At 49.7% G+C, this 24,807-nt stretch overlaps 6 protein-coding genes across 6 annotated transcripts; 4 read left to right on the top strand and 2 right to left on the bottom strand.

Moving 5' to 3' along the window:
• Position 1: 1 nt before the first annotated feature.
• Positions 2-3,471, bottom strand: F4807DRAFT_434800 (DNA repair helicase). The gene is made up of 4 exons (XM_047998838.1): positions 2,905-3,471; positions 2,401-2,856; positions 1,644-2,351; positions 2-1,592 (listed from the first exon to the last, which is right to left on the bottom strand). Exons 1-4 carry the CDS (start codon positions 3,052-3,054, stop codon positions 243-245), a joined length of 2,664 nt encoding a protein of 887 aa, XP_047852026.1. The 5' UTR covers positions 3,055-3,471; the 3' UTR covers positions 2-242.
• A 177-nt stretch (positions 3,472-3,648) lies between these two features.
• F4807DRAFT_434798 (ribosomal protein L18e/L15P) lies at positions 3,649-5,132 on the top strand. The gene is made up of 3 exons (XM_047998837.1): positions 3,649-3,784; positions 4,116-4,314; positions 4,416-5,132. The coding sequence occupies exons 1-3, from the start codon at positions 3,753-3,755 to the stop codon at positions 4,632-4,634; spliced, it is 450 nt and encodes a 149-aa protein (XP_047852025.1). The 5' UTR covers positions 3,649-3,752; the 3' UTR covers positions 4,635-5,132.
• A 1,321-nt stretch (positions 5,133-6,453) lies between these two features.
• F4807DRAFT_179664 (glycosyltransferase family 1 protein) lies at positions 6,454-11,335 on the top strand. Its single transcript, XM_047993564.1, has 5 exons — positions 6,454-7,472; positions 7,533-7,630; positions 7,684-8,121; positions 8,183-10,918; positions 10,974-11,335. The coding sequence occupies exons 1-5, from the start codon at positions 6,716-6,718 to the stop codon at positions 11,289-11,291; spliced, it is 4,347 nt and encodes a 1,448-aa protein (XP_047852024.1). The 5' UTR covers positions 6,454-6,715; the 3' UTR covers positions 11,292-11,335.
• Positions 11,336-14,990: 3,655 nt separating this feature from the next.
• On the top strand, positions 14,991-17,471 carry F4807DRAFT_452857 (uncharacterized protein; the record flags this gene model as incomplete). Its single annotated transcript, XM_048000381.1, has 1 exon — positions 14,991-17,471. The coding sequence occupies one exon, from the start codon at positions 14,991-14,993 to the stop codon at positions 17,469-17,471; it is 2,481 nt and encodes an 826-aa protein (XP_047852023.1).
• Positions 17,472-18,118: 647 nt separating this feature from the next.
• Positions 18,119-19,872, top strand: F4807DRAFT_179526 (GRIM-19). Its single transcript, XM_047993562.1, has 3 exons — positions 18,119-18,365; positions 18,846-18,952; positions 19,072-19,872. The coding sequence occupies exons 1-3, from the start codon at positions 18,315-18,317 to the stop codon at positions 19,271-19,273; spliced, it is 360 nt and encodes a 119-aa protein (XP_047852022.1). The 5' UTR covers positions 18,119-18,314; the 3' UTR covers positions 19,274-19,872.
• F4807DRAFT_179563 (condensin component) lies at positions 19,601-24,354 on the bottom strand. Its single transcript, XM_047993563.1, has 4 exons — positions 23,248-24,354; positions 22,927-23,192; positions 20,394-22,880; positions 19,601-20,320 (listed from the first exon to the last, which is right to left on the bottom strand). Exons 1-4 carry the CDS (start codon positions 24,104-24,106, stop codon positions 20,150-20,152), a joined length of 3,783 nt encoding a protein of 1,260 aa, XP_047852021.1. The 5' UTR covers positions 24,107-24,354; the 3' UTR covers positions 19,601-20,149.
• Between the last annotated feature and the right edge of the window lie 453 nt (positions 24,355-24,807).

The raw sequence follows: 24,807 nt of genomic DNA, 5'->3' as shown, positions 1-24,807 counted from the left end.
CCATGTATAGAGTAACAGCTTTTCTTACTTGGTGCAACTGCAGATTACCGAGACAGGGACAAACCCGCGAACTACTGTACTTTACAAATAGTTGTTAGAGCCTACATCTAAGCCGTAGCTCTATGTAGGTATAATTTCAGAGCTAATTCATCCCTTCTCATCTTACCTTACCCTAAAAAGTGACCTTAAGCTGGGTAGGCAGTGACACCAAACAAACAGCGTTGGTGATCGAAGCTATAATCTCACTCACCCTTTTTCTTACCCCTAAAAAAACCGGTTAGCTTCCCCATCATCTGACCTAAGCCCGCACTCTCGCTCCCCTCGACCAATCCTCCCCGGATCCAACCAGGTAATTTTCCCTTTATCCGATCTGTGCCAAAGCGCCTGTCGACCAAGACGATCGCGGCATAGTCGTTGCGGTGCCGGATCGCGCGGCCGATGCTCTGATTCACCGCGCGCATGCACGCGTTCTCGTAGAAGTCGCGCGCGGCCTGCTTGGCCGCCGCGACGTCCTCAGCCCTCGGCGCGGACGCGTTCGGGTCGCCAGCAGCAGCCTTTAGGCGCGCGAGCGTCGTCGACTCGATATATTCGATCCGGGCCTTCCAGTCCGGGGAGTGGATGTTGGGGTAGGGCAGGCCGACAACGACGACGCAGCGGCCAAGGCGGTCGGAGAAGTTTATGCCCTCGCTCATCTTCCCGCCCACCACGCTCAGCAGCAGCGCCCCGTTCCTGCTTTGGGCGCGGTGGCGCTCGTCAGCCGTCGACTCGGCTTCGCTGCCGCCGCCGCCGCCGCCGCCAAGGATCGCTTGCGTGTATTGCTCCAGGACCTCGTCGCTGGAACCGCCCTTGGTCTCGCGGAATGCGGCTTTTTTAGCCTGCAGCTTCTCCCAGAGGGATGGGGCCTGTCCGGCGCTAGCAGCTTCGGTCCACGTGGCCACTACTTCCTCGAGGTATCCGTAGCTGGGGAAAAACACGACGACGCCATCGGGGACGGCGGTGCAGATGTTCAGGATGGCGACGCCCAGGTCGCGAATCATCGACTTATCGCTACGCTTCTGGAAGCTGAATTCGAACTCCGTGGTCCTGGCGTCACGCCTTGGTCCCGAGGAAGCTAGCGTCCAGACGCAGAGGTTCGAGGACGGAATGACGTGACCGCAGCTTAGCGTCGTGATTTTACTTTTTGCTAAGTCTGGGAAGAGGTGTGCGGTGTAGTCCTCAAAGGGTGACATGGTGCCGCCGGCAAGAATCACGGCTCGCGCGCTAGAGGCGACAGAGGAAAATGCATGTGTGGGAGAGAGGAGGAGGTATGATAGTTTTACGTCACTTTGTGAAACCTTGTGATAGAAGATCCGGCCTTCCGAGCTGAGGTTGTTTAAGGAGACCAGAAACGATAGGAGAGTGTGTAGCACAGGCGTCGAAGAGGCTTTAGGTGAAGTATTATCGGTACTCTGGGATTCGGCTTGCGCGACGTAACCTTCAATCTTGTACGCTAGCTTTGAGTCCTGTATGTACTGGATGAGTTTGTACATGTTGATCTGGTCGATACCTTTAGACCTGAGAAGGACATTGGGGTCGACTATCCCTTGTTCATTCTAGGACATATGTTAGCAGGAACTTGTAACCACGTGGGGGTTTCGTCTTACTTTCAATGCTAAGGCGCTTTCTAGCCAATCTCTTAGGCCGTCTACAACTCTTGCAACTTGTCCTACCATAACTCGATTCTCACCCTTGAGCTTCTTTCCGAACTTCTTCACATATACTCCCAGCATCTGTCTCGCTCGTTTCAACTCGCTAAGGCTCACTTCAGAAGCATATACGCTTGCCACCGCGTCCATGATGTTATGAGCTTCGTCGATAATGACTACATTGCCCTCAAGTTTTATACCGAGAGCATCTCTAGCGGTCTTTTGCAAGAGTAATGGGTAAGGAAGCGTAATAATTTCCGCGCCAGGCACCGCAGTTCTCGAAGCGTAGTATGGACAGACGTGAAGTTTCTTTCCGAGTTCAAAAAGGTCCTCGATATCCGGAAGAGTAGCAAGTGCGTTATCTCGGAACTGATGCGTGAGGCTTAGGTTATCTGCGTTGGGTACGAACTGACACCTATCCTTGGACTTTGGTTGTTGAAGTTCGCTGCAGCGATCATTGATGGCGGCAAGAGAACCAAGGCGGGACACGGCAGGATTAATACAGAGCCTTTGGCGAGAGGATAATGGGAGGTGCTTGATATCTTCAGAGTCTGCGTCATGGTCATCATTGAGGAGAGAGCCTGGTAGGGATGCTGGAAAAGTTGGTCGGCGTAACTCTGCGATAAATTGCGTCAACTGTGAGTGCGTCCTCGATGTGTAATAGATCTACATATGATTAGCTGAGAATAACAAGGGCATTTATAAGTAGACATACCTTGATCTCATTTCCTCCCATGTCGTCTTCCTCTTCCTTCGTCTGAAGGGTTCCCATGCCTAGTTTTCCCATAAGGCTCCTCGTCTCCTTGCTGTACCCTGACAGGTTATCATCGCCATGAGATGCATCTTCGTCCTGACCGTCGTCTAAGAGCCATTCGTCTTCGTCATCGACAGTCTTGTTACTTTTTCTAGCGCTGTCATCGTCTACCCTTCTTCGCTTGGTTCCCCTCTCCTCTTGCTGTTTCTCTTTGGCTCTTATTTTCTTCAGACGTGCTTCTCTCTCCTCCCACTGCTTGAGCATCTCTTCTCGTTTCCTTTTTAGCATCTGATTGACAATCCAGTCGGGTTCATCTTTGAACTCTTCAGCTGCTTTGGCAACGGAATTCTCAAACTTGGACCTTTTATGATTACGCAGCCAGGTAAGAGCAGCACATATAAGAGATAGAGATTTCCCCTGGAAGAATCAGCGTATGATCTTAACTAGAGCCAAGCTTCAACTTACTGTACCGGTTGGACTTTCAAGGATGCCGATTTGTCCCTCTCCTTGCTCGAGGACTTCATATACGGTCCTCATAAACTGCTCTTGGACGTCATACGGTGTATATGGATGATGGAAGTCAATCTTCCTGAATCCATCTGTGATCTCATCCATGTTGGCGACTTAGAATGAAGTCCTGGTGAGTTTACGATGTGTATCTGAGCATCACTGATGCACTACGAGTTTTTGAACTCTGTTAAACTGATACTCTGGTCTTAAAATGTTACAGACGATCTATAGCTAGACGCGTCTTTCGTAGCCGGGCTACTTAAGGTAAGAAGCATGAACTCATACACCTGCGGTGTGGACCCCACAACAACATTGGCTCCCGGATGGCCGATATAATGTTCATCATGAACCAAGAGAAACAATCTATTCGGGCCGGTGCATCAGTCGAGGAGACGAGGACTAGTAGTGTGTTCCTGGTATTATATTCACTCTTGTAATTCCATACCGTCGTTTTATTCGTGTTTGTAGACCGTATATGTGAACCAGAAGAGGTAATCTGATCGATTCTAATTGGTGCAATGGATTCGGAGTACGAAGGTACAATTGGAAACTCAAGGTTGAGACCAGAGTGGGCCGTATCCATTTCTCAACCGTGGCTGGGCTGCTGAGTCATATGTGGCTAATGAATCATTTCGCTGAAAGATGTCTAGTGGCTTGCTCCACAACACCAAACCCTACTCCGAAAATTAAACGAAGAGAATTTCACAAACTTCGATACAACTCAAAACCCACCCTACCTTTTTCCGCAACCCTCCTTGAGTAGGCAATTCTAACACTCTACATCAAGCCACTCATTCGACAAAATGCCTACCAGATTATCGAAGACCAGAAAGCAGTATGTTATTCCTCATCGAATTCTATTTCGCCGTTTACCGCTTCAATGTCGCGCCGAATCGCCTTTTTACATGCCTGTGTCATATTTTGTGTGGAGGTCTTGTCGCATAATGAAGAGGAGGAACAACAGACACAACAATGACCAGCAGCGAAGAGGTCCGAGGATATTTTACGAAGGAATTTCGATTGATTGAGGGAAATGCGAACAAGATTGTTATTTATGGCACTTCATGGCATTCGGCGCGACAAATGGGATAACAATTGATTTACCCATGATTTTGAAATTTCCCAAATACGCTTCAATGGAATGGAGTTTCTAACAATATTTACAGCCGTGGCCACGTCTCGGCCGGTAACGGTCGTGTCGGCAAGCACCGCAAGCACCCCGGTGGTCGTGGTATGGCCGGTGGTCAGCACCACCACCGAACGAACATCGACAAGTACCACCCTGGTTACTTCGGTAAGGTCGGTATGCGATACTTCCACAAGCAACAGAACCACTTCTGGAAGCCTATCATCAACCTAGACAAGGTACGATATTCGATCCACTCGTTTCCGAACAGCGCGGCATGCGAGTGTCGCGTTTAGCTTAGTGCCATCCATATTTCTTCTGCTAACCTAACATCTCGTAGTTGTGGTCGCTTGTCCCCACCGAGACCCGCGACGCCTACATCTCCGGCCAGAAGAAGGACACCGTTCCCGTCATCGACCTCCTCCCCCTGGGCTACTCTAAGGTCCTCGGCAAGGGCAGAATCCCCGAAGTGCCTCTAGTAGTCCGAGCACGATGGGTTAGCAAGTTAGCGGAGAAGAAGATCACGGAGGCTGGTGGTGTTGTTGAGCTGGTCGCGTAAGAAAATGCGCTGGCGGAAGGGTTTCTATTTGCGGAACAAGGGAACGGATACCTGACGACTGGGACGGTTGTAACTCAGGGGCCTGCACATTATGACAGGTAGTCTTCGGTTTTCTCGAGCATCGCATGGCATGATCGGATTCTACGAATGGGAGTTCAGCTGAATAAAAAATGCATTTCACCCAAATCAACTTGACAGCCTGGTGACTTGGGATCTTGGGATCTAATTATGATTTTCAGGGGCCAGACCATTGCCTTGAACGATGTGCATCACTTCATCCATATCATCCTAGACAGATATCCTAGGCGATCTTAAGCTAGTACGGTATAAATTCGTTGCCAATCATCAGGGGTATTTGTTTAATGGCAAGATCCAAATTCGGATATAAAGAATAATCGGGCAATGTCTCGCACCTCATAGTATCCGTGGTAAAAGTGTACCTACGGCTGCAATAGGGTTAGGTAAGAATTTAGGAGCTGCTTCAATGCTAGCCAGTCTATCCGACGCATTAATAAGTTACGAATGGAAAGCGACTCGGATAATAGGGACGCTGTCGGATACGGATACGGGATGCGGGAACGGGGTACGGACACGGATACTAAGCATAATAAGTCCTAATGCGATTTGTGCACTTGACCATACCTAGGTATGTCTAGTTGAAGTCACGTTCTTGGGTTAAGCGACACAGAAAATCAATTATCACCGTGTTGGTTGAATTCAATAATTCGACTCAATTATTCGTCTTTGGAGCTGCATATACACGAACAGTTATTCACCTTATAAGGATATTCAGCTTCTTGAAAATACCTGTGTACTCAGTGATCCAAGTCACGTCTTTTTTTAGAGTTGAGTTGGAGAATCTCCCGAACTCTTATATCACATTTTAAATCTGGCATGTGATTAAGAGAACTCGGGATCTTCAGTCTTGTGATCTAACACGCTGAGGCAATTGCGTTGCGAAAGGACAGTAACTTCGATAGTATTCAATAAACCAGCCATAAGTCGTCGTGTCGGGTAGATATGGAATGACGAGAAACGACGTTCGTTAGAAAAATTAGCATACCCGAGTCTAGAACATCTTTTAAACCTCGCATTCGAGTGAACTATGGCTCTGTTAGGAAGCACTTACGATGGATGGAGAATAGAGTTCAACGTCATCGCGAAAATTATCGATAGGGAGGCCCTAGCTGCCCGGTCCCGGGTCTAGCTCGACTCTAGCTGGTCCGAGCTAACCTGAGCTGGCCTATCAGTATCTGAATACTACCTGATAAGCAAATAATGTGGTACCTTGTAGCACTTGTAGCACCTGTAGCAGCTACGATGTGCAGAATGTGATGCTAGAGTTTAGCACAACCAGGTCTAGGTGCTGTAGTTTTTCCTAGCGCGCAGTCTATTCCTAGCAGTTCCAGGCTGCCCAGGCTGCCATGTCACGCTTCGAAGACAATGCAATCCATCCACATGCACATTTCAAAGTCAACCTTCTTAGTCAACTTTACCCTACCTACTATTATCCTAGGTGCTTGTCAGCTTGTCCAATCAACTGATCCCCAGTCCTGATCCTTAATCTAGTCATCGGTCCTTGCTTCTTTTAGCTCGTCCAATGAAGTTTACCGACTGATTGTTCAGGGTCTTAATACAATAACTATGTCCTTCTAATATCGTTATCCATTATCTGCCTCACTTTAGACCGTCTGACCGTACACGGCATACCGCATACTGCATACCCTGCTTGCTTTTTTTTGCTCGCTCGTCTGCCTGTTTACTCCCTCCACGTTTGATAGCAATTTACATCACTCTATTGCCAACGATGATGCATCTCCATCACTGAATCCTATTGCCCGAATCGACAGGCGAGCTCGGGGCTGATTTGGTAAAAGTCTAACGCCTCGCAGAGCCACAGAGCCTTTGTCTCGAATCTTCAATCTTGGCGACGCTGCCTACCGCCTGCATATCCGTGCTCCTCCGCCATTCGCTTGTCTCCCGTGTAGCCTAAACCGAGTCACGCATGTTCGACGAAGCTAGTACGAGGAGTGATTGAACTTAGTAGTCAATAATACAATACTTTAACTCCACCGCCAGCCATGGCTCCCCCGTCAGAAGAAAGTAACGCCCACCGGCGTGTTAGTAAGAAGCTTCAGAAGAGGCGTAAAGAGGAACACCAGCCAACTATGGAGCTTCCCGACCGCCTTAAAGATCACGGTGACGATGTGGATGAAGATGTCCTACCTCCCACGCAAGGACCCCAGATGTTCATGAATATGAACCAGTCGATATTCGGCTTGATTGCGGCTGCTGGTTCGAGCGTAGACTTTAACGACCGATTTGAAGGACAATCTAGTGACGAAGACGAGGATACCGACCAGGTTGATAGGCTAAGGAAGGGTAAAGAAAGAGAACAACTAGCGCAGACCGTGGTGTTGAAGAAGGGCTCGTCGGAAAGAGAGAAGGGCGAGAAGCAACGAAGAAGAATTTCGGGCCATCTTTTGCGCTCGTTGCCACAACTGCCGCGTCTCGCAACAAGGTCTAGATTCAAGCAGTCAAAGTCGTCGGGCGCGCAACCTAGCGATCCGAACGCTGACGGCCAAAGCTCACCGACTGTGGACCCGCTCTCTCCCACGATTGACGCCGCAGAGGCTGAACAAGAAGGAGGACGACTTGCACCGGTGATGAGTCGGATGCTAGAAGCGAGGGTGGAAATGTCGTCTAGGCAAAGTTTTGACCTCGAAAGATTGTCGGGGGATCATCGTAGAGCTGATGCTGACGATGCTGGGCCGAGCTTACTGGCACGCAAGCTGAAGCAAATATTTGAGTTTGACGAACCTGAAGAAGTAATTGAAGGTATTGTGCCTACCCCTGTCCATCGTCGGGTTGTGAATTATCGCTAATGTTGCTATCTAGAGTATCCTTGTTGGTTATTGCAAAGCGTGCTGCTACAAGGTTACATGTACATAACGGCGAAGCACATCTGCTTTTATGCTTATCTACCGAAGAAAGCTGTATGGGTTTCCCTTGAATGATAAAGAATCCGAGTTACTAATAACCAATACAGCACGAGGTTGCCAAGTCAGGATATCTGTCAAAGAGCGGCAAAAGAAACCCCAAGTATAGTCGTTACTGGTTTCGCCTAAAGGGGGACGTGTTGGCCTACTATAAAGACCCGTCTAACCTCTACTTCCCACACGGCCAGATTGATCTAAGCTATGCTATCTCGGCAAGCGTGGACGAGAAAGAAAAAGACGGCTTATCCTTCTCCGTTGTCACAAATCACCGCACCTATCACCTTAGAGCTGACAGCGCTCCGAGTGCTAAAGAATGGGTCAAAAGTCTACAACGGGTCATATTCAGGTCTCACAATGACGGAGATAGTGTCAAGATCTCCTTGCCCATCGAGAATGTTATCGATGTTGAAGATAGCCAGATGATTGAGTTCGCTGACACATGTAAGATTCGTGTTATTGACAATGATGAGACATATGCCATCGACGAGGTAAGAACCCGCCAAAGTTACTCTATACTGTGTTATGCCTGAACTATACTGACTTAACTAGTACTTCTTCTCTTTTTTCAGCTTCAGCAAGGAAGCGATCAACGTACTCAAGATTCTAGTCGATAATGCGTCGAAGAAAGACTCTAGCGTTGCAGAATCGAGTCCTTCCCGGAAATCGGCACAAGAGGCGCAACCTAGGAATAGCTCCGTAAGCATCAAGCGGGCCAAGGGTCTTCCTCCGCTCGATATCAGATCGCCGAAGATTCGTGAGAATGTACGGGCAACGTTAGTTCCCATGTCGCCTCATAGCCCGCGAGAACTGAGCCCCCGCGCTAGTGGTGATGTGCCTCGTGGTAGCTTCGACGCGTTTCGCCAACTCGGGCGGCGAAGCCTTGATCTGGATGCTTTGACGCGAGATGCGTCGCCTCGTCGAAGTTTCAGTGCTAGCAGGTCGTTGAGCAAACATCGTAGGCATGACAATGCGACGCAGCAGGACAAGATGGAATCTTCCGACTCTTACGTGCATTCGATTGAGGACCCAAGCACGTCCGCTATGGCATCGTCCTCAAACGAGGATCCTTCGGGAAGCCAGATTCTGCGAGGCAGCGAGGTATTTCATAGGCCTACCATCCGGCGCTCTATCTCGGTCTCGCGCACTTCGCCGCGTGATAGGTCGTCTGGGACAAGTCGCTTGCGCGAGACGTCGGACGAATCGTTGCCGTATGTTAAGCACCACGCTGCTACGACGGGTCATGTGAACGATCTCGGAGCTGATGAGAAGCTTGATCAAGCGTCTTCAACCTCTCCAGGCCTCCAGAAAATAGCAAACATGGGCGCTTACCCATTGCAGCGTGCGGGTTTATTTGCTAACTACTTGAATAAAACTAGCCGTCACATGAGCAATTTGTTGGCTACCGAATCGATGGGATATGTAGAAAAGGTATCCGGCATGTGGAAAGGAGGGCGCAAGCATTACCACGAAACTCCCGCCCTCAAGCCTGAAGACGGTGAATTGGACGACGACGACGGCGTTGACATGGACCGATTCCGCGCACATTTCGCCCTACCAGAAACCGAGAAACTCCAGGCAACTTATTACGGCTACATCGTCCGCGTTTTGCCCCTTTACGGAAAAGTCTACATAAGCGACCGACACTTTTGCTTCCGCAGTTTGCTGCTCGGGACCCGAACAAAATTGATTCTTCCTCTGAAGGATATCGAAACGGCCGAGAAGGAGAAAGGTTTCCGATTTGGTTATTCCGGCCTGGTAGTCGTCATTCGTGGTCACGAAGAGCTATTCTTCGAGTTCAACAAAGCCGAGATACGCGACGACTGCACAGTTACCCTTTTACGGAACCTTGAGACGACGCGCTATCTCCGGGAAATCGGCAAGTTAGACCAGGAAGACCAAGAAGACGTAGACGAAGCGATGGCGGAACGTGACGCGCTCCACGAAGCGCGACTTCAGGATAATAACGAGCACGAGCTCAAGATGCCTCACGAGACTTCTTGTCTCAACGATTCCTCCCCTACGATTCTTTTCGATGATCCCAAGGCGTCATTCCTCAACTTCAAGCCATCCGAACCCATGAGTGTCACCTGTTTGACGATTGGCTCGAGAGGTGACGTTCAACCTTACATCGCATTATGTAAGGGGTTGATGGCCGAGGGCCACAAGGTTCGGATAGCTACGCATGCTGAGTTCAAGAATTGGATCGAGGGGCACGGCATAGAGTTCTCGCCCGTCTCTGGCGATCCTAGCGAACTCATGCGCATATGTATCCAGAACGGTACGTTCACTTGGGCGTTCTTGAAAGAGGCCAACTCGAAATTCCGGGGCTGGCTGGATGATCTCCTTGCGTCCGCCTACGAAGCATGTAAAGATTCGGATCTCCTGATTGAGAGTCCTAGCGCCATGGCCGGCATACATATCGCAGAGGCGTTAGGTATTCCTTACTTCCGAGCTTTCACGATGCCGTGGACCCGCACACGGGCCTATCCGCACGCCTTCGTCATGCCCGAACACAAGATGGGTGGTGCCTACAACTATGTCACGTATGTCATGTTCGACAACGTATTCTGGAAAGCGACGGCGCACCAGATTAACCGTTGGCGGAATAATATTCTTAATTTACCCAACACCAACTTGGAGAAGCTGCAGCCAAACAAGGTACCTTTCCTCTATAACTTCTCTCCGGCAGTCGTAGCACCTCCGCTTGACTACAGCGATTGGATTCGCGTAACTGGGTACTGGTTCTTGGATGAAGGCACCGAATGGACCCCGCCTGATGATCTTATGAATTTCATCCAGCAGGCGCGCAAGGACGAGAAGAAGTTGGTTTATGTCGGTTTCGGCTCGATCATAGTGCCTGACCCGGCAAAGATGACGCAAGAGGTTATCGACGCGGTGCTGAAGGCTGACGTTCGCTGCGTGCTATCCAAGGGTTGGTCTGACCGTATCGGCAATAAGGACGCGGCCACTCCGGAGCAAGAATTCCCTCCCGAGATATTCCAGATAAAGAGCGCGCCCCACGACTGGTTGTTCGCTCAGATGGACGCCGCCGCTCATCATGGCGGCTCGGGGACGACGGGTGCTAGCTTACGTGCTGGTATACCTACAATCATCCGCCCTTTCTTCGGCGACCAGTTCTTCTTCGGTAGCCGAGTCGAGGATCTAGGGGTCGGCATCTGCTTGAAGAAATGGGGCGCGAACAGCTTCGCGAGGGCCTTGTGGGAAACGACGCACAGCGAACGAATGATCGTCAAAGCTCGGGTACTAGGAGAGACCATTCGAAGGGTAAGTTTTCTCGGTCCTTATCTATACATGCTATATCTAATTATGTCATGTGCAGGAAAATGGTGTCGACACGGCAATTCAATGCATTTATCGAGACCTCGAATATGCCAAGAGTCTGATCAAATCCAAGGCTGGCAAGAACGCGGCTACAGCAAGCAGCCCCGACGGAACCACAGTTGATGACTCGGAAGAGGAGAGCTGGACGTTCGTCGGCGGAGACGAAGGTGACCCGGAGCTTGTCGTTAAGAAAAGCGCGCTCTCCCAGATGGAAGCTAATATGGCCGGAGCACCAGGTGTGATGTCGATGGGTACGAAACTAACCGGGGGTAAGGGAACGAGTGTAAGCACCGCATCGACCACGACGGGTTCTTAGGGGGATACCTGTACGGTCGGCTAGTGTCTTGGCCTTTGGGTCGGGATTAAGACTTTACTTGGTGGGGTTTTCGGCGACAACTGGATTCTCACGCGAGGGGTGGATAGGAAAGACGCCGCAGAAAGGGGTGAGGGTTAATGATCTCGGGTAATAGGACGAGAGCTTCAGTGTTGTGCGATTCGTTAAGTTTTACAATGGGAATTTCGATATGAAGGAAATCGCATGATGGATAGGGGCGCACGCGCGTGCATAGACTGCTCTTTTCTGCATTGGCAGCGCAGGCGTTAGATAGGTACGATTTCATCTTTCTCTTTCGTTCCGTCTCATTCAAGATCATACTCTAGGTATAAGGACCGAGGACCTAGGGCCTAGGACTTATCAAGGAGAGATACACGAACTCAGGATTAATCAACGACTACGGATTCGGGGAAAGGGACAGGGCAGACGGGCAGGAAAGAGAGAACAGAGACGTGTCTAACCTCACTGTATCAATATTACCAATAGATACTAATGACGGCGATGATTACTTGCATTTGCTTTTTCCTATGCGAGCATATAGAGGATTAGATCCTTAATGGGTATGATGTTCGAATGAAGAGTGTTGTCACGGACTCATCGGTGTGATCAATAGATGTGATGGTGATAAAAGTGTCAAAAAGCAACTTGTGCCGTGGCCCATATGTACATCTTTGCAAAAAAAAAAATCTTTTTTCGGATAATAGGTGTAACTATTCCTAATATAGTAGTAAGTATGCAGAAATTGATAGGGAGATACTTACATAGTAGGAATAAAGACGTAGGGTACTTAAGTTTACATACAAATTTAGCTATAAATGTATGTACCTATTGTCGCTGTAATCAAACAACCGCAATTGCGAATAAACGAACAAAGCTGCAATAGCTGCAATCCAGTATTCAAGTATTGTTAAGGATCCAATGCTAGCCCTAGATGTATTATTCTAAGTGTTCTAAGTGTTCTAAGTGTTCTAAGTGTTCTAAGTGTTCTAAGTGTTCTAAGTGTTCTAAGTGTTCTAAGTGTTCTAAGTGTTCTAAGTGTTGTGTTCCAAGTGCGAACCTGACTAGGTAGGTAGGTAGGTAGGTAGGTAGTAAATATTATTAGTAGCCCTAGGTAGTATTCATGCCGCCTTACCTACCTACCTACCTACCTACCTAAGCTTTTGTTTAAGAGATTATATTAAGAGAGGTTATTCTAATTGTTGCACTTACCTACTAAGGTTGGCAGAGCTTGATGACTTATTAAATATAGCACACCTTAGTAGCAAGATCTAACGAATTAAAACCGCTAATTCCAGTTTATTTAGTAGACTACTATCAAATGAACATAATTTTATACCTAATATTCTATGTATCTACATAGGTATATCTTAGATATTGGCTAGATAATTTTGAATAAAGTACTGACATATCAGACTAATTGAGACTAGCTGCAACCACTTTACCCCTTTAAGCAAAATCCGGGCAATTTCTTTTTTTTTGCAAAGATGTGCAAATGGGCCTCTATAACTTGCTTCATATGTTTGGTAAATTTATATGGACAGCTACCTACCTCTGAGTCACTATATACATGTAGGTATGTAGACTCATTATTCAGGGGCGAGGTTGATAGGTCAGGAGGTGTACCAGCCACATGCAGAGAGCTTCAGCCACATCATGGACTGATCCAATGGAGCTCCCTGTCTTCTCAAGCTCCCCGCAAACGGACAAGGGTCAGCGAGGGGTTGCCTGTCGAAAGTCGCAGACCCAGCCTGTCGCGCTTGCCACCAGGTACAAAAAGGCCCCCTCATCCCCAAGGGATTTTTTAAGCGGAACACAAGCTCGCCTGTGAATTTGAGTGAAAGAGGTGTTTTGTTCGAAGTGTCGAAGTGGCTTAGATCCTTAGATCCTTGGATCTAAAACAAACCTTCCTTTATTCTTTCGCTTCCATCCCGTCATCCCGTCGCCTTTTTTTAATTATTATTTTATTTTTCAGACCACCTTCACGTTCAGAACAAAAAACTGAAATAATTCCCCATCCCACGGTTACTTGCAACTTGCGCCACAACACACACGCATCACCTTCGAACCATCCATTTCGTCAAAGCTGTTTGACCAATTGGCGCGGAGCATCCTCCTAATCGTCCTTACATAACGAGTTATCAGTTACATAACTGCATAACGGTACTGTATTCGTTACACGGTACACAGTACGCAGTACGCAGAACACGTGCAAACCCACGCACAAGGCGCTACCTATTAGCACAATACGCAGTACATCTGTACATAAAACATCAGACATATGGTATGTGGGTCAGTTTTCCTTTCTTAATTGCTTAATTGAGGCTTGAAGCACCCGATTCTTCACGTCATCTGATTGGAAGTATTTTTGTACTTGACCAGTCACCGTACAAACAATGCCATCATCACCCTATTTCAAGTGCATGCAAGTGCCGGCTTATCTGTTGTATCTCATTCACTCTTAACCTCTTCATCGTTGCCTTTATAAGTACCTTGCTATACAGACGCGGGTATCTTTCTATTCCCCTACCCAGAGACAAGAAGGTCCGGACACACGATACATACTTGGCAGTAACCTACACACAAACCTTATGTAAGGTACTAGGTAGGTATTTTATTATATCTGAAGCTTGGACTTCCCATATTCAAGGTCCTGCCTCTCTACCAAATTACCTTACCTAAGCCCCGTTCGTCACTTGGCACTTGCCATTGACCACTCACCTCGGCCTTGATTGGTTTCACCGAAGTTACTTCCCCAATTGGAACAGTTACACAGGACCGGGATAGCCCGTTAAGCTCATTTGTCACCTCCTATGTATCACAGTGCCTTTTTCCTATCAATTCTCCTTCATTTAACCGACTTAATCATTACCCGACTAACCTTCTTTGGCATTTTCTAGACCCAAACCTGGAAGCTATCACAACGCGTGCACAAGGAAGCATACCTCAGGTAATCACATAAATTCTCCTCTGCGCATCAACAACAACGTACCTCTTCTTCACAAGCTTTTTCGACAAGAACCGCGACTGCGGCACCACAGGAAATTGTCATACACCTAGCAACCTAAACACACCCTCTCGTACCTACTCATCTCTTTGTACCATCCACATCTTCCTCTACATCTGCATCTACCTACTTCCACTTCCACTTCCATACCCGCATACCTACTTACACGTATCTTGAAGCTAGCCAGCTACGCCACTGCCAATCTGCATCTATCGCTTCATTGCCGCGGTATTATCTGCTTGCGCATATAGCTTGAGCTTTGTAGCCTATCGAAAGGCATATCCCAGGCCCAGGTGCAATGGGAAAAGCTGGAGCTGCTGAGCTTGATTCAATTTACTTTCACAGCTTCCGTCATCGATAGGTGCGCCGCGCAAAAGTCAGTAAACACTCACTTCCCCTATATCCATATTTCGCATAACAGCACACGGGCTTTCTTTGTCCTATTTTCTGGGTCATTTGGGTCTTATACACGATTCGTCCACAATTCCTCTGTATCCTCGATTGCTTAAACCCGACCCCCTCTTGCCTCGAACATCTCAAATTCGACAAGTGATGCATCTCAATTTCAACCATACACGATCTTTCCCTTCGCCAATCAAAGCTAACCTTGCCCTTGCTAGCTAGGCTATAACTTATCTGGTGCATGACCGTCCCTGCATTATCCGAAACCGCCAACAATGGCCAAGACACTACGACTAGGAGCTAAGCTCCGTTATCCTATCACAATATCCGAATTTCTCAAGGACCACGGCGACGACGTTACCAAGCAAGAACCGATTCTCCGATACACTTTCAAGTACAAACGCCTCATCGGCGACCCGAGCAAAAACGAAGAGCGCGAGGTCGAGGAGACGGGTTTTGCAGACTGGGACAGCCCTGCCGAGGGCAAGATCAAGCAATGGCAGGTCAAGGTAGGAGAAGTAATCAGGCGAGATCAAGACCTCGTTTCTATCGAAGAGACCTGTAGCCACGAGGTACAATATGCCGGGCTTTGCGCCATATGCGGTAAAGACATGCTGGAGATGACTTATGCCAGCGAGTCTCTCGACATCGACCGTGCCACAGTCGCCATGGTACATGACAATGCCGCTCTTAAAGTTAGCGCGAACCAGGCCGCACGCACCGAGATGCAACTGCAGCGCCGGTTACTAAAGGAACGGAAACTGAGTCTCGTCGTTGACTTGGATCAGACTATCATCCACGCGTGCATAGATCCCACCGTAGGTGAATGGCAACGCGATCCATCCAATCCGAATTACGAAGCCGTCAAGGATGTGCGCAGCTTCCAACTGGACGACGGCCCGCGAGGAGCAACCAGCGGATGTTGGTATTACATTAAGATGCGTCCGGGCCTAGCCGAGTTTTTAGAGAAGATCTCCCAATTGTTCGAGCTACACGTCTACACGATGGGTACGCGCGCGTATGCCCTCAATATTGCCAAGATCGTGGATCCTACGCAGAAGCTCTTCGGCAACCGGATCATTAGCCGAGACGAAAACGACAGCATAGTAGCTAAGAGTCTACAACGACTATTCCCCGTCAGCACCAATATGGCTGTGGTCATTGACGATCGTGCAGACGTGTGGCCCCGGAACAGGCAGAATCTAATCAAGGTGACGCCCTATGATTTCTTCACGGGTATCGGTGATATCAATTCAAGCTTCTTACCTAAGAGGGAAGATCTCGTACCTGTCCCGACTCCGCTGCCTGAGCCGAAGCCCGTTAATGGCAATACGGCGCCACAACAACCTAGCAGCGTTGGTCCTAGTCCTACCTCAGATCATGAGAAGCCGTCAGCCAACGGCAATGACGACAATGCCCTACTCCAACTACAAGCAGAGGAACAAGAACGTACGCTGGAGAAGCAACTCAAGGACCGACCGTTGCTTCATCTGCAAGAAGAATTAGATAGAGAGGATGAAGAGGCTGAGAAGAAATCGACCGAGAACGGTGATAGCCCGGAACCCGCTACGAATGGAGAATCAGAAAGCCCTTCCCATCAACGACACAAACTTCTACGCGACGATGACCAAGAACTCAAATACCTCGAGAAGCACCTTACAACCCTGCACCATTCATTCTACGAACAATACGACGCACGATCCGCGCACCGCCGGCCCGACGACATCATACCCGACACAGTCCCGGACGTGGGATCAACCCTTAACTTCTTAAAGTCGCAAATTCTGCGAGACACAAAACTCGTTCTATCAGGACTTGTTCCATTAGATGTCGACGTGCGCAGAACCGAGATCGGAATGCAAGCCGAAAGCTTCGGTGCCGAGATTCGAACGCGGGTAAGTCGTGAGATAACTCACTTGGTCATCAACGTCGCCCGCCCACGAACTCAGAAGGTTCGCCAAGCAGCCCGCATTCCTAGCATTAAGATCGTGAACCAGAACTGGCTCGCGGACTCGATCGCGCAGTGGAAGAAGTTGGACGAGAGTCAGTATCTTGTCCAGGTACATCCTGCCGATCGAAATGCCGAGACGCCGTTGGAAGAAGGTTCCGCCTCGCCACCCCGGCCAAAAAAAATCACCATCGTCACCTCGGGTCGACAGTACTTCGAGGACGAAATGAACGGCGATGAGGACGATGGTGATGCGGATGGCTCGGGAGAAGAGGACGAGGACGACGAGGATGACGATGATGAGGACGAAGATGACGAGTTCGAGGATAGGTTCAACGTGATGCCACCTGAGCTCCAGGACGGCGAGCACAGTCCTATCGAAGACTTGGGAGGCATGGAATGGGGCGATGTTGATAAGGAGCTCGAGGAGTTCATGGGATCGGACATTGACGACTCCGATTTCGAGAGCACGCAAGGCACGGACCTCGGTACGGATACGGAGTCGGAAGAGCCTAAGAGTCGGAAGCGGAAGCTAGGCGAAGATGCCGACGACGATGATGATACGGGCGAATCGGCTACGGGAAGTGTACTGGCTAAGAAGCAGCGAATTGCAAAGGCGAGGACTACGGGTCTTCGCAATGTGAGGAACGCTACGGACGAGGAGGACGAGGAAGGTAGCGGTCTACCTACGCCACAAGGTACAGGTGACGAGGACGCGAACGGAGGCGGGGACGAGGATGACGACGAGTTTGCCGACCTCGAAGCCGAGCTCGAGGCTGAATTACAAGCCGAAGGCGAAGGCGGTTGATCTCGCGATTTACCCTATCCTACCTGCCTTTAACGTAAGGTATTTGACCTGGAGAGTTATGGGAAAAAGGAAAAGAAGAGAAGGAATTGTTTAGGGAGAAGTTGTCTGTATTATGAATGGATGAATGCATGACCTGGGCGGCGCATAAAACAGGCATATTAAGATCTTCATCCATCGCAAGGGCATATATCTGGCTCTCGGTTTAATCGATGTTTATACTCCTTCACATACTAGGCTTCGTGTTTTTTTTTCTACTACTTCTGAAACCCCGGAGGCGTTCTTCAGTTTGCGGCCGGGCAGGTAAAGCTTGGGCTGGCAGGTAGGCATACGGATGATACCGGATTAGGAGGCTAGGTTTGGCTGTATTTGTCGTTTTTACTACGGTTCGGTTGCATAGCGATTCAGTTCAGTTGAGCATGGGACAAATACACGTCCTTTTCTCTGCGTGCAGTTTGAGGTATCTACGCGAATAGTGCTTGCTTTGCTGTAAGATTGTTGGTGCCGTAAAGGTTATTCGCATGTTAGAGATGGGTGCACGTGATTAGTTACATAATATTCAATGTTCCATTTGAGCTAGGTAAATTTCTCCACCTTTTACCATTCCTCACAACCAATCAAAATCCTGGAAACTCAACCCCCGACCGGCCGACAAATCGACCGTCATCAATTGGCCGAAGCTTCGATCAATCGGTTGACGTTTCTCAACACCGCACCACTTACCACGAGATCACCCGAGTCCGCGTCCCGCGACTGACGAACAACGACCCGATTGTTCGGCGATATATCGAAAGTGAAGAATAAAGACACTTAGGAAGGATCAGGAGGAACGGAAAGGAAGCCAAAATGCCGCAGGATATGCCCCCCACCGGGGGCTACGGCCCTGTCCAGTACAAGGTTAGTTGCGTGTCTGCTTGAGGTTGTGTTTTCCGGGTGGTGCGATCGAGGACGGAAGGGGAGAGGGGAATGGTGGAATGGGAATTGTAATTGGAGGGAGTGAGTTGGCTGGGTCTGTGGGTGAGAAAAGGGACACTAGGAAATACAGGACCGAGACGTGGAGGAACGGCTTGCGAAGATCAGGTGATGGTGGATTTGAGGTGCTGTTAGACACCACGGGGCAACACAGGAAGCTCTTTGTTTGAGACGAAGATGCCCGTCTGGGTGTGCTCTATAAATCCATCTCACGCGAGACTCGCGCGGCCAGCTGTATGAGCGACGTCGTTGCGGCATACGATATCCCGCAAGCCCAAGGGTTTAGTTAAGACGCACGAGGGAATAGAACAGGACAGGAAAAGGAGATCGGGAGATCCAGCACATGCAGATGGAAGCGCTGCTATTCACGATCCAGAACTGAAAGCTAACATCCGTCTCTCCCAGCGCAACCTCCCCGCCCCAGGCTTCCGCCCGGCGACCCTCCTCTTCGGCATGGGCGCCATCATGCTCTACGGCTTCTACAAGCTAGGCAAGGGCAACAAGGAGCAGAAGTACGTTCCCTTCCTCCCCTCTCCTTCCTTCCCTTCCTACCCTTCCCCTCCCCTTATATCCTATCCCGTACAATATTTCAGATTAGTTGCTCAACGCTAACACACCCTGCCAACCACAGCGAGCTGGCCCGCGAAAAGCTCTGGTCGCGAATCTACCTGATCCCGCTCCTGCAGGCGGAGGAGGACCGCGACCAGGTCCGCAGGTACCTGGCGGACCAGGCGCGGGAGAAGGAGCTCGTGGGCGAGAACATGAAGGTTTATCACACGGACAGGTTCGTGAGACCTACGTACGCTGTTACGCCGGCGAAGGTTACGAAATAAGGGGTGTTAGCTGGTGCAGTGATGGTGGTGGTGATGGTGGCGGTGGTGGTGTGAGTTGTAAGGGTCGTCGTGAGGATGGGGTGACGGGATTAGAGACTGGCTAGAGTGGAAGAGCTCCCCTGGTCAGAGTTGGGGGGTATACATACATCCATACGAAAAGAGGGAATCAAGATCGTGAAGTTAACTTTTGCCTCGTTTTAATGTTCATGATTAGTATGCGAAAGATATGATCCACATGCTTTGAATTCTGGTTGCTATGTTGCCTGCTCGACGGTATGGACTCATGGAACATGTAGCTTTGGAGCAATTACGATTATCCATCTCCTTTATGGATCGTAATATTGTCAGTGTATAGGTCAAATCTTGCCTGTATTGTTTGAATAACTTCGTTTGTGATAACCATCCGTTTTGCTCTATGTTTCTACTCGGAATAGATTGGTCTGTCCATTGTACAGCATGATGATAAAAGTTACTTTAGAAATTACCATCTAAAGCCTCGACGGCTAGCTCATTTTCTTGGCTGCTGTCTATCTCAAAACAACAATCACCAAGACGGCTCGGGTATCACGCCCAAGCAAGCTGGGTAATCAAATCCCAAGATCAAGGAGTTAGGTCTAGTACATAGTAACATGATCTCAGCATATCACCAAAAGCCATCGCACTTCTCAAACAGTTATTAACATTCATGTCATTCGAACCAAACACAACACATCTCACGGAGCCGCTCGAACTTCCTATTTGATCTCGACCAGCAACGCCAGACGCCTACTCCATCCCATCCCCATCAGCCCAACCACCTTATCCCATACGTAACGGTTCATTACTATAGACAAACACATCGCACGCACCATCTTAGTCATCGCCGCCATCGCCAGTCTAAGCAGCAGCATGCACGACCTTGAAGCCTTCGCTGACGACCTTAGTAATATCCTCGTTCTTATGCTGCAGCAGGCCCAGCGCGTACGCGACATCGTTCCACTGGCGCTCCGTCTCGCAGCGTGGGAGACGAGCCGCGAGTTTTTCGGCGAGTTGCTTGGCGTGTTTGTCCTATAAAATCGCTATTAGCAAAATCTCAAACGTAGCATCGCAAAAAAAGGGAAGAGATGAAGGGGAAAGATACCTTCTCAACAAAACCCAACAAAAACCTAACAATCCTCCTAAAAGACTCCTCCTCCATGCCGCGGTCCGCCGAGAGCAGACTGAACATATCCACGAAGTGGTTGTAGACCGCGTTGTCCTTGGTGCTCAGCTCGGTGAAGAACATGCGGGCGAGGTCCGCGATCCGCTTGTCCTCGTCCTCGAGGCACTTGGCCATCTCGCCCAGCTGCCCCTTGACCTTGACCTGGCCCGCCAGGATCAGGAACGTCAGCGTCATGAGGCACGTCCGCTTGACCGACAGGTCCCGGTCCGCCAGCCGCCGGTACAGGAAGTCCGTGTTCTCGTCGATCAGGTGGTTGAAGCAGACCGCCATGTCGCCCAGCGCGATCACCACGTTCGACCGCACCGTCGCGTCCGGCGACCGCTCCATGATCGTGATCAGCAGCGGCAGGTGCGCCTCGCAGTACTCGCTGCTGACGCACATGAGCTTCGCCAGACATAGCGTCGCGGCCGCTTGTAGGCTCTTGTCCTTGTAGATATCGCTACGTGAGCAGATCTCGGCCACCATGGGGCCGAAGTTGCCCAACAGCGACTGCGGCCCAAACAAGAGCTCTTGTTCGCGGATGTGCGCCATGGCCTCCGTGAAATCGTCTTCCGTGGTACCGCCAATGAGGTCGAGCTCGTCACCCGGATCCTCTGCGGCTGGAGCCGGTGTAGCCGTCTTGCCCCTGCGGCCTACGGAGGGTCTTGGCTCGGCGGGCTTAGCGGCGGCCTCCTTCTCCTTCTCCTGCTTCCGACGTTTGAAATCGAGTTCGCATAGTTCGAGGTGGACGATCTGCTTGATTGCTACGTGGCCGACGATGAAGAGGAGCTGGGAGAGCGCGATCGCGGCCTTTTGCTTGGGCTCGGCCGGCGGTTCTGATGTTAGTCGGTTGATAGTCTGAGTGGGGGCGTCGAGACCCATAGTGATGCCCTGAGTCATTCCTTGATCAACGGCGACGGTGGCAGTTGGATCAAAATCGCGCGATCCTGGACGTGATGCGGAAGGTGACTTCTGCTGCGCCGCGAATACGACCTTCGTTCTGCGTCTAATGATCTCGGTACATAATATGTCGGGATGTTTCGCGAGGACGTATATAGCGTTGATCGCCTGCTCGGCCACTCCAAACCACTCCTTGCTGTCGCTTGGAACCTCGGTAATCGCCGCTAACTTCGCCAGCACGGCATGTTCGTTAGGAAGCCGGCTGAATTTGATCGTCGAGTCTTTGGCTTGTCGACCTGTAGGATTAAGCCTTCGTAAGGCGATGCACGTGTACTTGGCTAGCTGGAGGTCAGCTCTACCATGAGATCCGAGTCCTGTCCGTAGCATCGTCTCCATCTCGCCGACAACGATCTCGGGGGCGGCGGTGGCAAGCATGCCAAGCACGATAATAGCACCTCGTCGCTGGGATCGAGATATCTCTCTCTTATGGAAGCCGTATACCTCCCAAAGCTTCGTAACGACTCGATCGGAAATCATGCCACCCTTCATCATAGTCGCGAGGAGTTGCTCTAAACTCGTTAGCTCCGCTGGTGTCGTGCCCGAAGTAAGACTGATCATGTTTCTCGCAATATATATGGCGGCGTCGTTCGGGGTGAAACTGTCTGGCGCTTCGAAGAATAATCGTTTGTAGCAGTCAATAAGATGCGATTGCACGCCCTTGCCTTCGTCACTGTTGCCCTTGGTCCAAATGAGGCGCATCATTCGTCGAATTCCCACCATGTTATCTTCGATATTGTATGCGTTGCCGATCTCCAAGTAGTCCATTGCCTCGATAACTTCAGACTTGTTCTTGGATCCAAGCAGTTGGCAGACGGTAGATGTGGCCTCGTGAAGAACCTCGATGAACTTGAGAGCGTCGGTGTAATACCGCTTTGTTAGAGTCAACTTTTCGATGGCTTCAGATGTTGCGGCGTCTTCTTGGGCCTTTTGAACAGCTGCTATCTTCTCCTCGTCCGTCATCTCCTTTGGCTTCTGAGGTGATTCCAGCTGCGTCGGCTCATCAACTAGCGCCGTGCTGTTGGCCTTGTCTTCTCCCAGCCCCGGTTCTCCTGCTGGTGGCTTTAGAGCGTCCAACTCGGCATCGACCTTGTCGAGCCTTTCTTGCCAATCCTTGCGGCCTAGTTGAGCTCCGTGTAGCACGGTGAAGGGGTGGGTCTTGATCAGAGTTCCCAGAAGCTTGATTGCGTTTCTTCTGACGTGGCTACTCTTGTCCTCGAGGCTTCGGCAAGCTAGCTCGGCTACTTTCTGTCGACGCTTAGGGAATTTCTGTTCCAAGTCGCAGAGCCTCGTGTAGACTTGCATGGCTCTGCACCTGCAGTAAGGGTTGATATCAAGGAAACGTTCCTCTAATACGTCGAAGAACGCATTGAGTTGGGATTTGTGGTTTTCGCTACGCTCTTCCTGGGTAGTGAGATGGGCGATCATGTTGCCGCATACTTCGATCAGAGAACATCGCAAAGTGTATGACTGAAATATGTTAGGATAGTTCCCGATACACTCGGAGTAGACATACCTCGCTATCCAACTGTTTAGCCAACATCGTCATTTGCTTGATCACCAGACGGGGAACGAGTTCTGAAAGCTTAATAATGAAGGACGAGACCGATTTCGGGCCCTTCGTGTCGTTGGTGTTGAACTCCTTGTTGCTAATCTCTCTCAAAATCTCGTCAGCCAGCTGCGGATAGTCGTATTGTTCGGCTAGAATATGTAAGAATTCGGCCATCGGCTCAGAAAGATGCTCGAAGTAGGTTAAATTCTGAACGATGGATATTTGCGCCGCTATTATCGCGTTAGTACTTCCACCAACCAGATGCCCCTGGGTACAGTCGCTTACCGTAGCCGTGACCGTGATGCTTCACGGCAATGCAGAGGACCTTGAAGGCATGCATTTTTATGGCCGTGTTCTTGACTCTCTGCTCGCTCTCCAAGACCATATAGACAGGCCTCGTGAGAAGGCCGATGAAAGTATCGCGCTCGCTAGTCGTCAAGAATATCTTGCCCAACTTCAACTTAAGAACCTTAGACATGACATCCAACGCCGACTGTAGCTGGGCGACGCTATCCCAACTGCCATCTTTGTCTTTGCTCGCAGCAGCCTTTGACTTGGCGCCCTTACCCCTGGCACGTGATACCGGAGCAGTAGAAGATTTCTCGGCAGCTTTCGTCTCGACGCAAGCGATAGTCCATTGAAGGAGGAAACCGTATATCTCAAGTAGAGATTTGTGGTGAGCGATCATCTCCTGTTCCTCCGGGTTTTCGAGGTCGTGGTTGATGGCATCGGCTTCGGCTGCCAGGCCGCTCATGATCAAGTCGAAGATCTTGCTGAGGGCGTGCGTGGGCAGGAACTGCGTATATCTGGATTGTAGGAAAAGCTTAGAAATATGTTCTTGCGTCCTCGAAGCTGGATGCTGTGAAGTTTTGAGGTTATCAGGGGGGTTAATGGAAGCGGGTGCACACTTAAGAAGGAACTGCAGCGAATCAAAGTACGAGCTGCGCATGATAGCATCAGGATTCCCGGCGACGGCATCGATAATAGGATTTAATATCGGGTTGAGGAGGGAGACGTTGGATAAAGATTCGGGATCGGTTTCGCAGTCGACCAAAGCACTGTCTGCTTCCGGCGTCGCGATAGCCGCCGGATCGCTCATGTAGTGCTTGAGCGCCTCATTTATATCGAAGTTGACCTGGTCCATCTTCGCGGTTGTTTTCGCGCCAGGTCTGCGCCACGGAGATGCAAACGAAGACTGAAATAAAACGTATTATTGAGTATAGACCGGGTTAGAAAATAGAAGCATGAAATATGTCATCAAGGACATTCGACTAGAGAATAGTAGAAAGTCTACTGCGCTTGCAATAGGGGTATCTCGAGCGTATTTCTTGCTGTGTCGCGGAATAATGAGGGGATCAACAATAACGATGTTAGTGTTAGCGGTGATGATGCGGTGGATGCGGGATGCAGGATGCGGGATGCGACCCCGTAGCAACGATTTGTTTTTGTTTAGTTACACGCTTCCCATTTGGTATCAAAGCTTATCTATCAGCCAATCAAAATTTTAGGAGGGGTTTGTGGGACATCCACCTATTTAGCATCGCTTGTGGCAAGTACGGTGCGGGGATTTTGGTTTAAGGAAATGCAACACCAGCTTGGGTACCTAGGTACATAATTCTATCACTCAGTGCTTTCAATACCTAATATCTACATGTATAGATGGAAATCTCACTTTGCGAGATGGATACTATATACTCTTAAACTATGGACATATTAGAAATAAGAATAATTATGTCTCGGTCTGCGTGAGAGTTATGTATATCATTTTATGCCATTCATGTTTATGACAACTTAATTCAACGAGTTCCTATTGTTTGCTGTGATTTGGGAACTTCGAATTGTTGA

This window comes from Annulohypoxylon truncatum, assembly GCF_022578515.1.
Source record: "Annulohypoxylon truncatum strain CBS 140777 unplaced genomic scaffold F4807scaffold_27, whole genome shotgun sequence".
NCBI classification, from domain to species: domain Eukaryota; kingdom Fungi; phylum Ascomycota; class Sordariomycetes; order Xylariales; family Hypoxylaceae; genus Annulohypoxylon; species Annulohypoxylon truncatum.
The sequence above is the reverse complement of the archived record's forward strand: the minus strand, read 5'-3'. Positions and strand labels throughout refer to the sequence as shown.

What these genes read in the sequence shown, in the direction of transcription:
- F4807DRAFT_434800 (XM_047998838.1), bottom strand. Translation starts at nt 3,054, where the DNA reads ATGGATGAGATCACAGATGGATTCAGGAAGATTGACTTCCATCATCCA. An exon ending in TGGGAGGAAATGAGATCAAG is followed by an intron (nt 2,352 to 2,400) that starts GTATGTCTACTT and finishes AATCATATGTAG; the next exon opens with ATCTATTACACATCGAGGAC. An exon ending in AAAGCGCCTTAGCATTGAAA is followed by an intron (nt 1,593 to 1,643) that starts GTAAGACGAAAC and finishes CATATGTCCTAG; the next exon opens with AATGAACAAGGGATAGTCGA.
- F4807DRAFT_434798 (XM_047998837.1), top strand. Translation starts at nt 3,753, where the DNA reads ATGCCTACCAGATTATCGAAGACCAGAAAGCA. An exon ending in TTATCGAAGACCAGAAAGCA is followed by an intron (nt 3,785 to 4,115) that starts GTATGTTATTCC and finishes CAATATTTACAG; the next exon opens with CCGTGGCCACGTCTCGGCCG. An exon ending in CTATCATCAACCTAGACAAG is followed by an intron (nt 4,315 to 4,415) that starts GTACGATATTCG and finishes AACATCTCGTAG; the next exon opens with TTGTGGTCGCTTGTCCCCAC.
- F4807DRAFT_179664 (XM_047993564.1), top strand. Translation starts at nt 6,716, where the DNA reads ATGGCTCCCCCGTCAGAAGAAAGTAACGCCCACCGGCGTGTTAGTAAG. An exon ending in ACCTGAAGAAGTAATTGAAG is followed by an intron (nt 7,473 to 7,532) that starts GTATTGTGCCTA and finishes GTTGCTATCTAG; the next exon opens with AGTATCCTTGTTGGTTATTG. An exon ending in TAGGAGAGACCATTCGAAGG is followed by an intron (nt 10,919 to 10,973) that starts GTAAGTTTTCTC and finishes TGTCATGTGCAG; the next exon opens with GAAAATGGTGTCGACACGGC.
- F4807DRAFT_179526 (XM_047993562.1), top strand. Translation starts at nt 18,315, where the DNA reads ATGCCGCAGGATATGCCCCCCACCGGGGGCTACGGCCCTGTCCAGTAC. An exon ending in ACGGCCCTGTCCAGTACAAG is followed by an intron (nt 18,366 to 18,845) that starts GTTAGTTGCGTG and finishes CGTCTCTCCCAG; the next exon opens with CGCAACCTCCCCGCCCCAGG. An exon ending in AAGGGCAACAAGGAGCAGAA is followed by an intron (nt 18,953 to 19,071) that starts GTACGTTCCCTT and finishes TGCCAACCACAG; the next exon opens with CGAGCTGGCCCGCGAAAAGC.
- F4807DRAFT_179563 (XM_047993563.1), bottom strand. Translation starts at nt 24,106, where the DNA reads ATGGACCAGGTCAACTTCGATATAAATGAGGCGCTCAAGCACTACATG. An exon ending in CTAAACAGTTGGATAGCGAG is followed by an intron (nt 22,881 to 22,926) that starts GTATGTCTACTC and finishes AACATATTTCAG; the next exon opens with TCATACACTTTGCGATGTTC. An exon ending in TGTTGGGTTTTGTTGAGAAG is followed by an intron (nt 20,321 to 20,393) that starts GTATCTTTCCCC and finishes GCGATTTTATAG; the next exon opens with GACAAACACGCCAAGCAACT.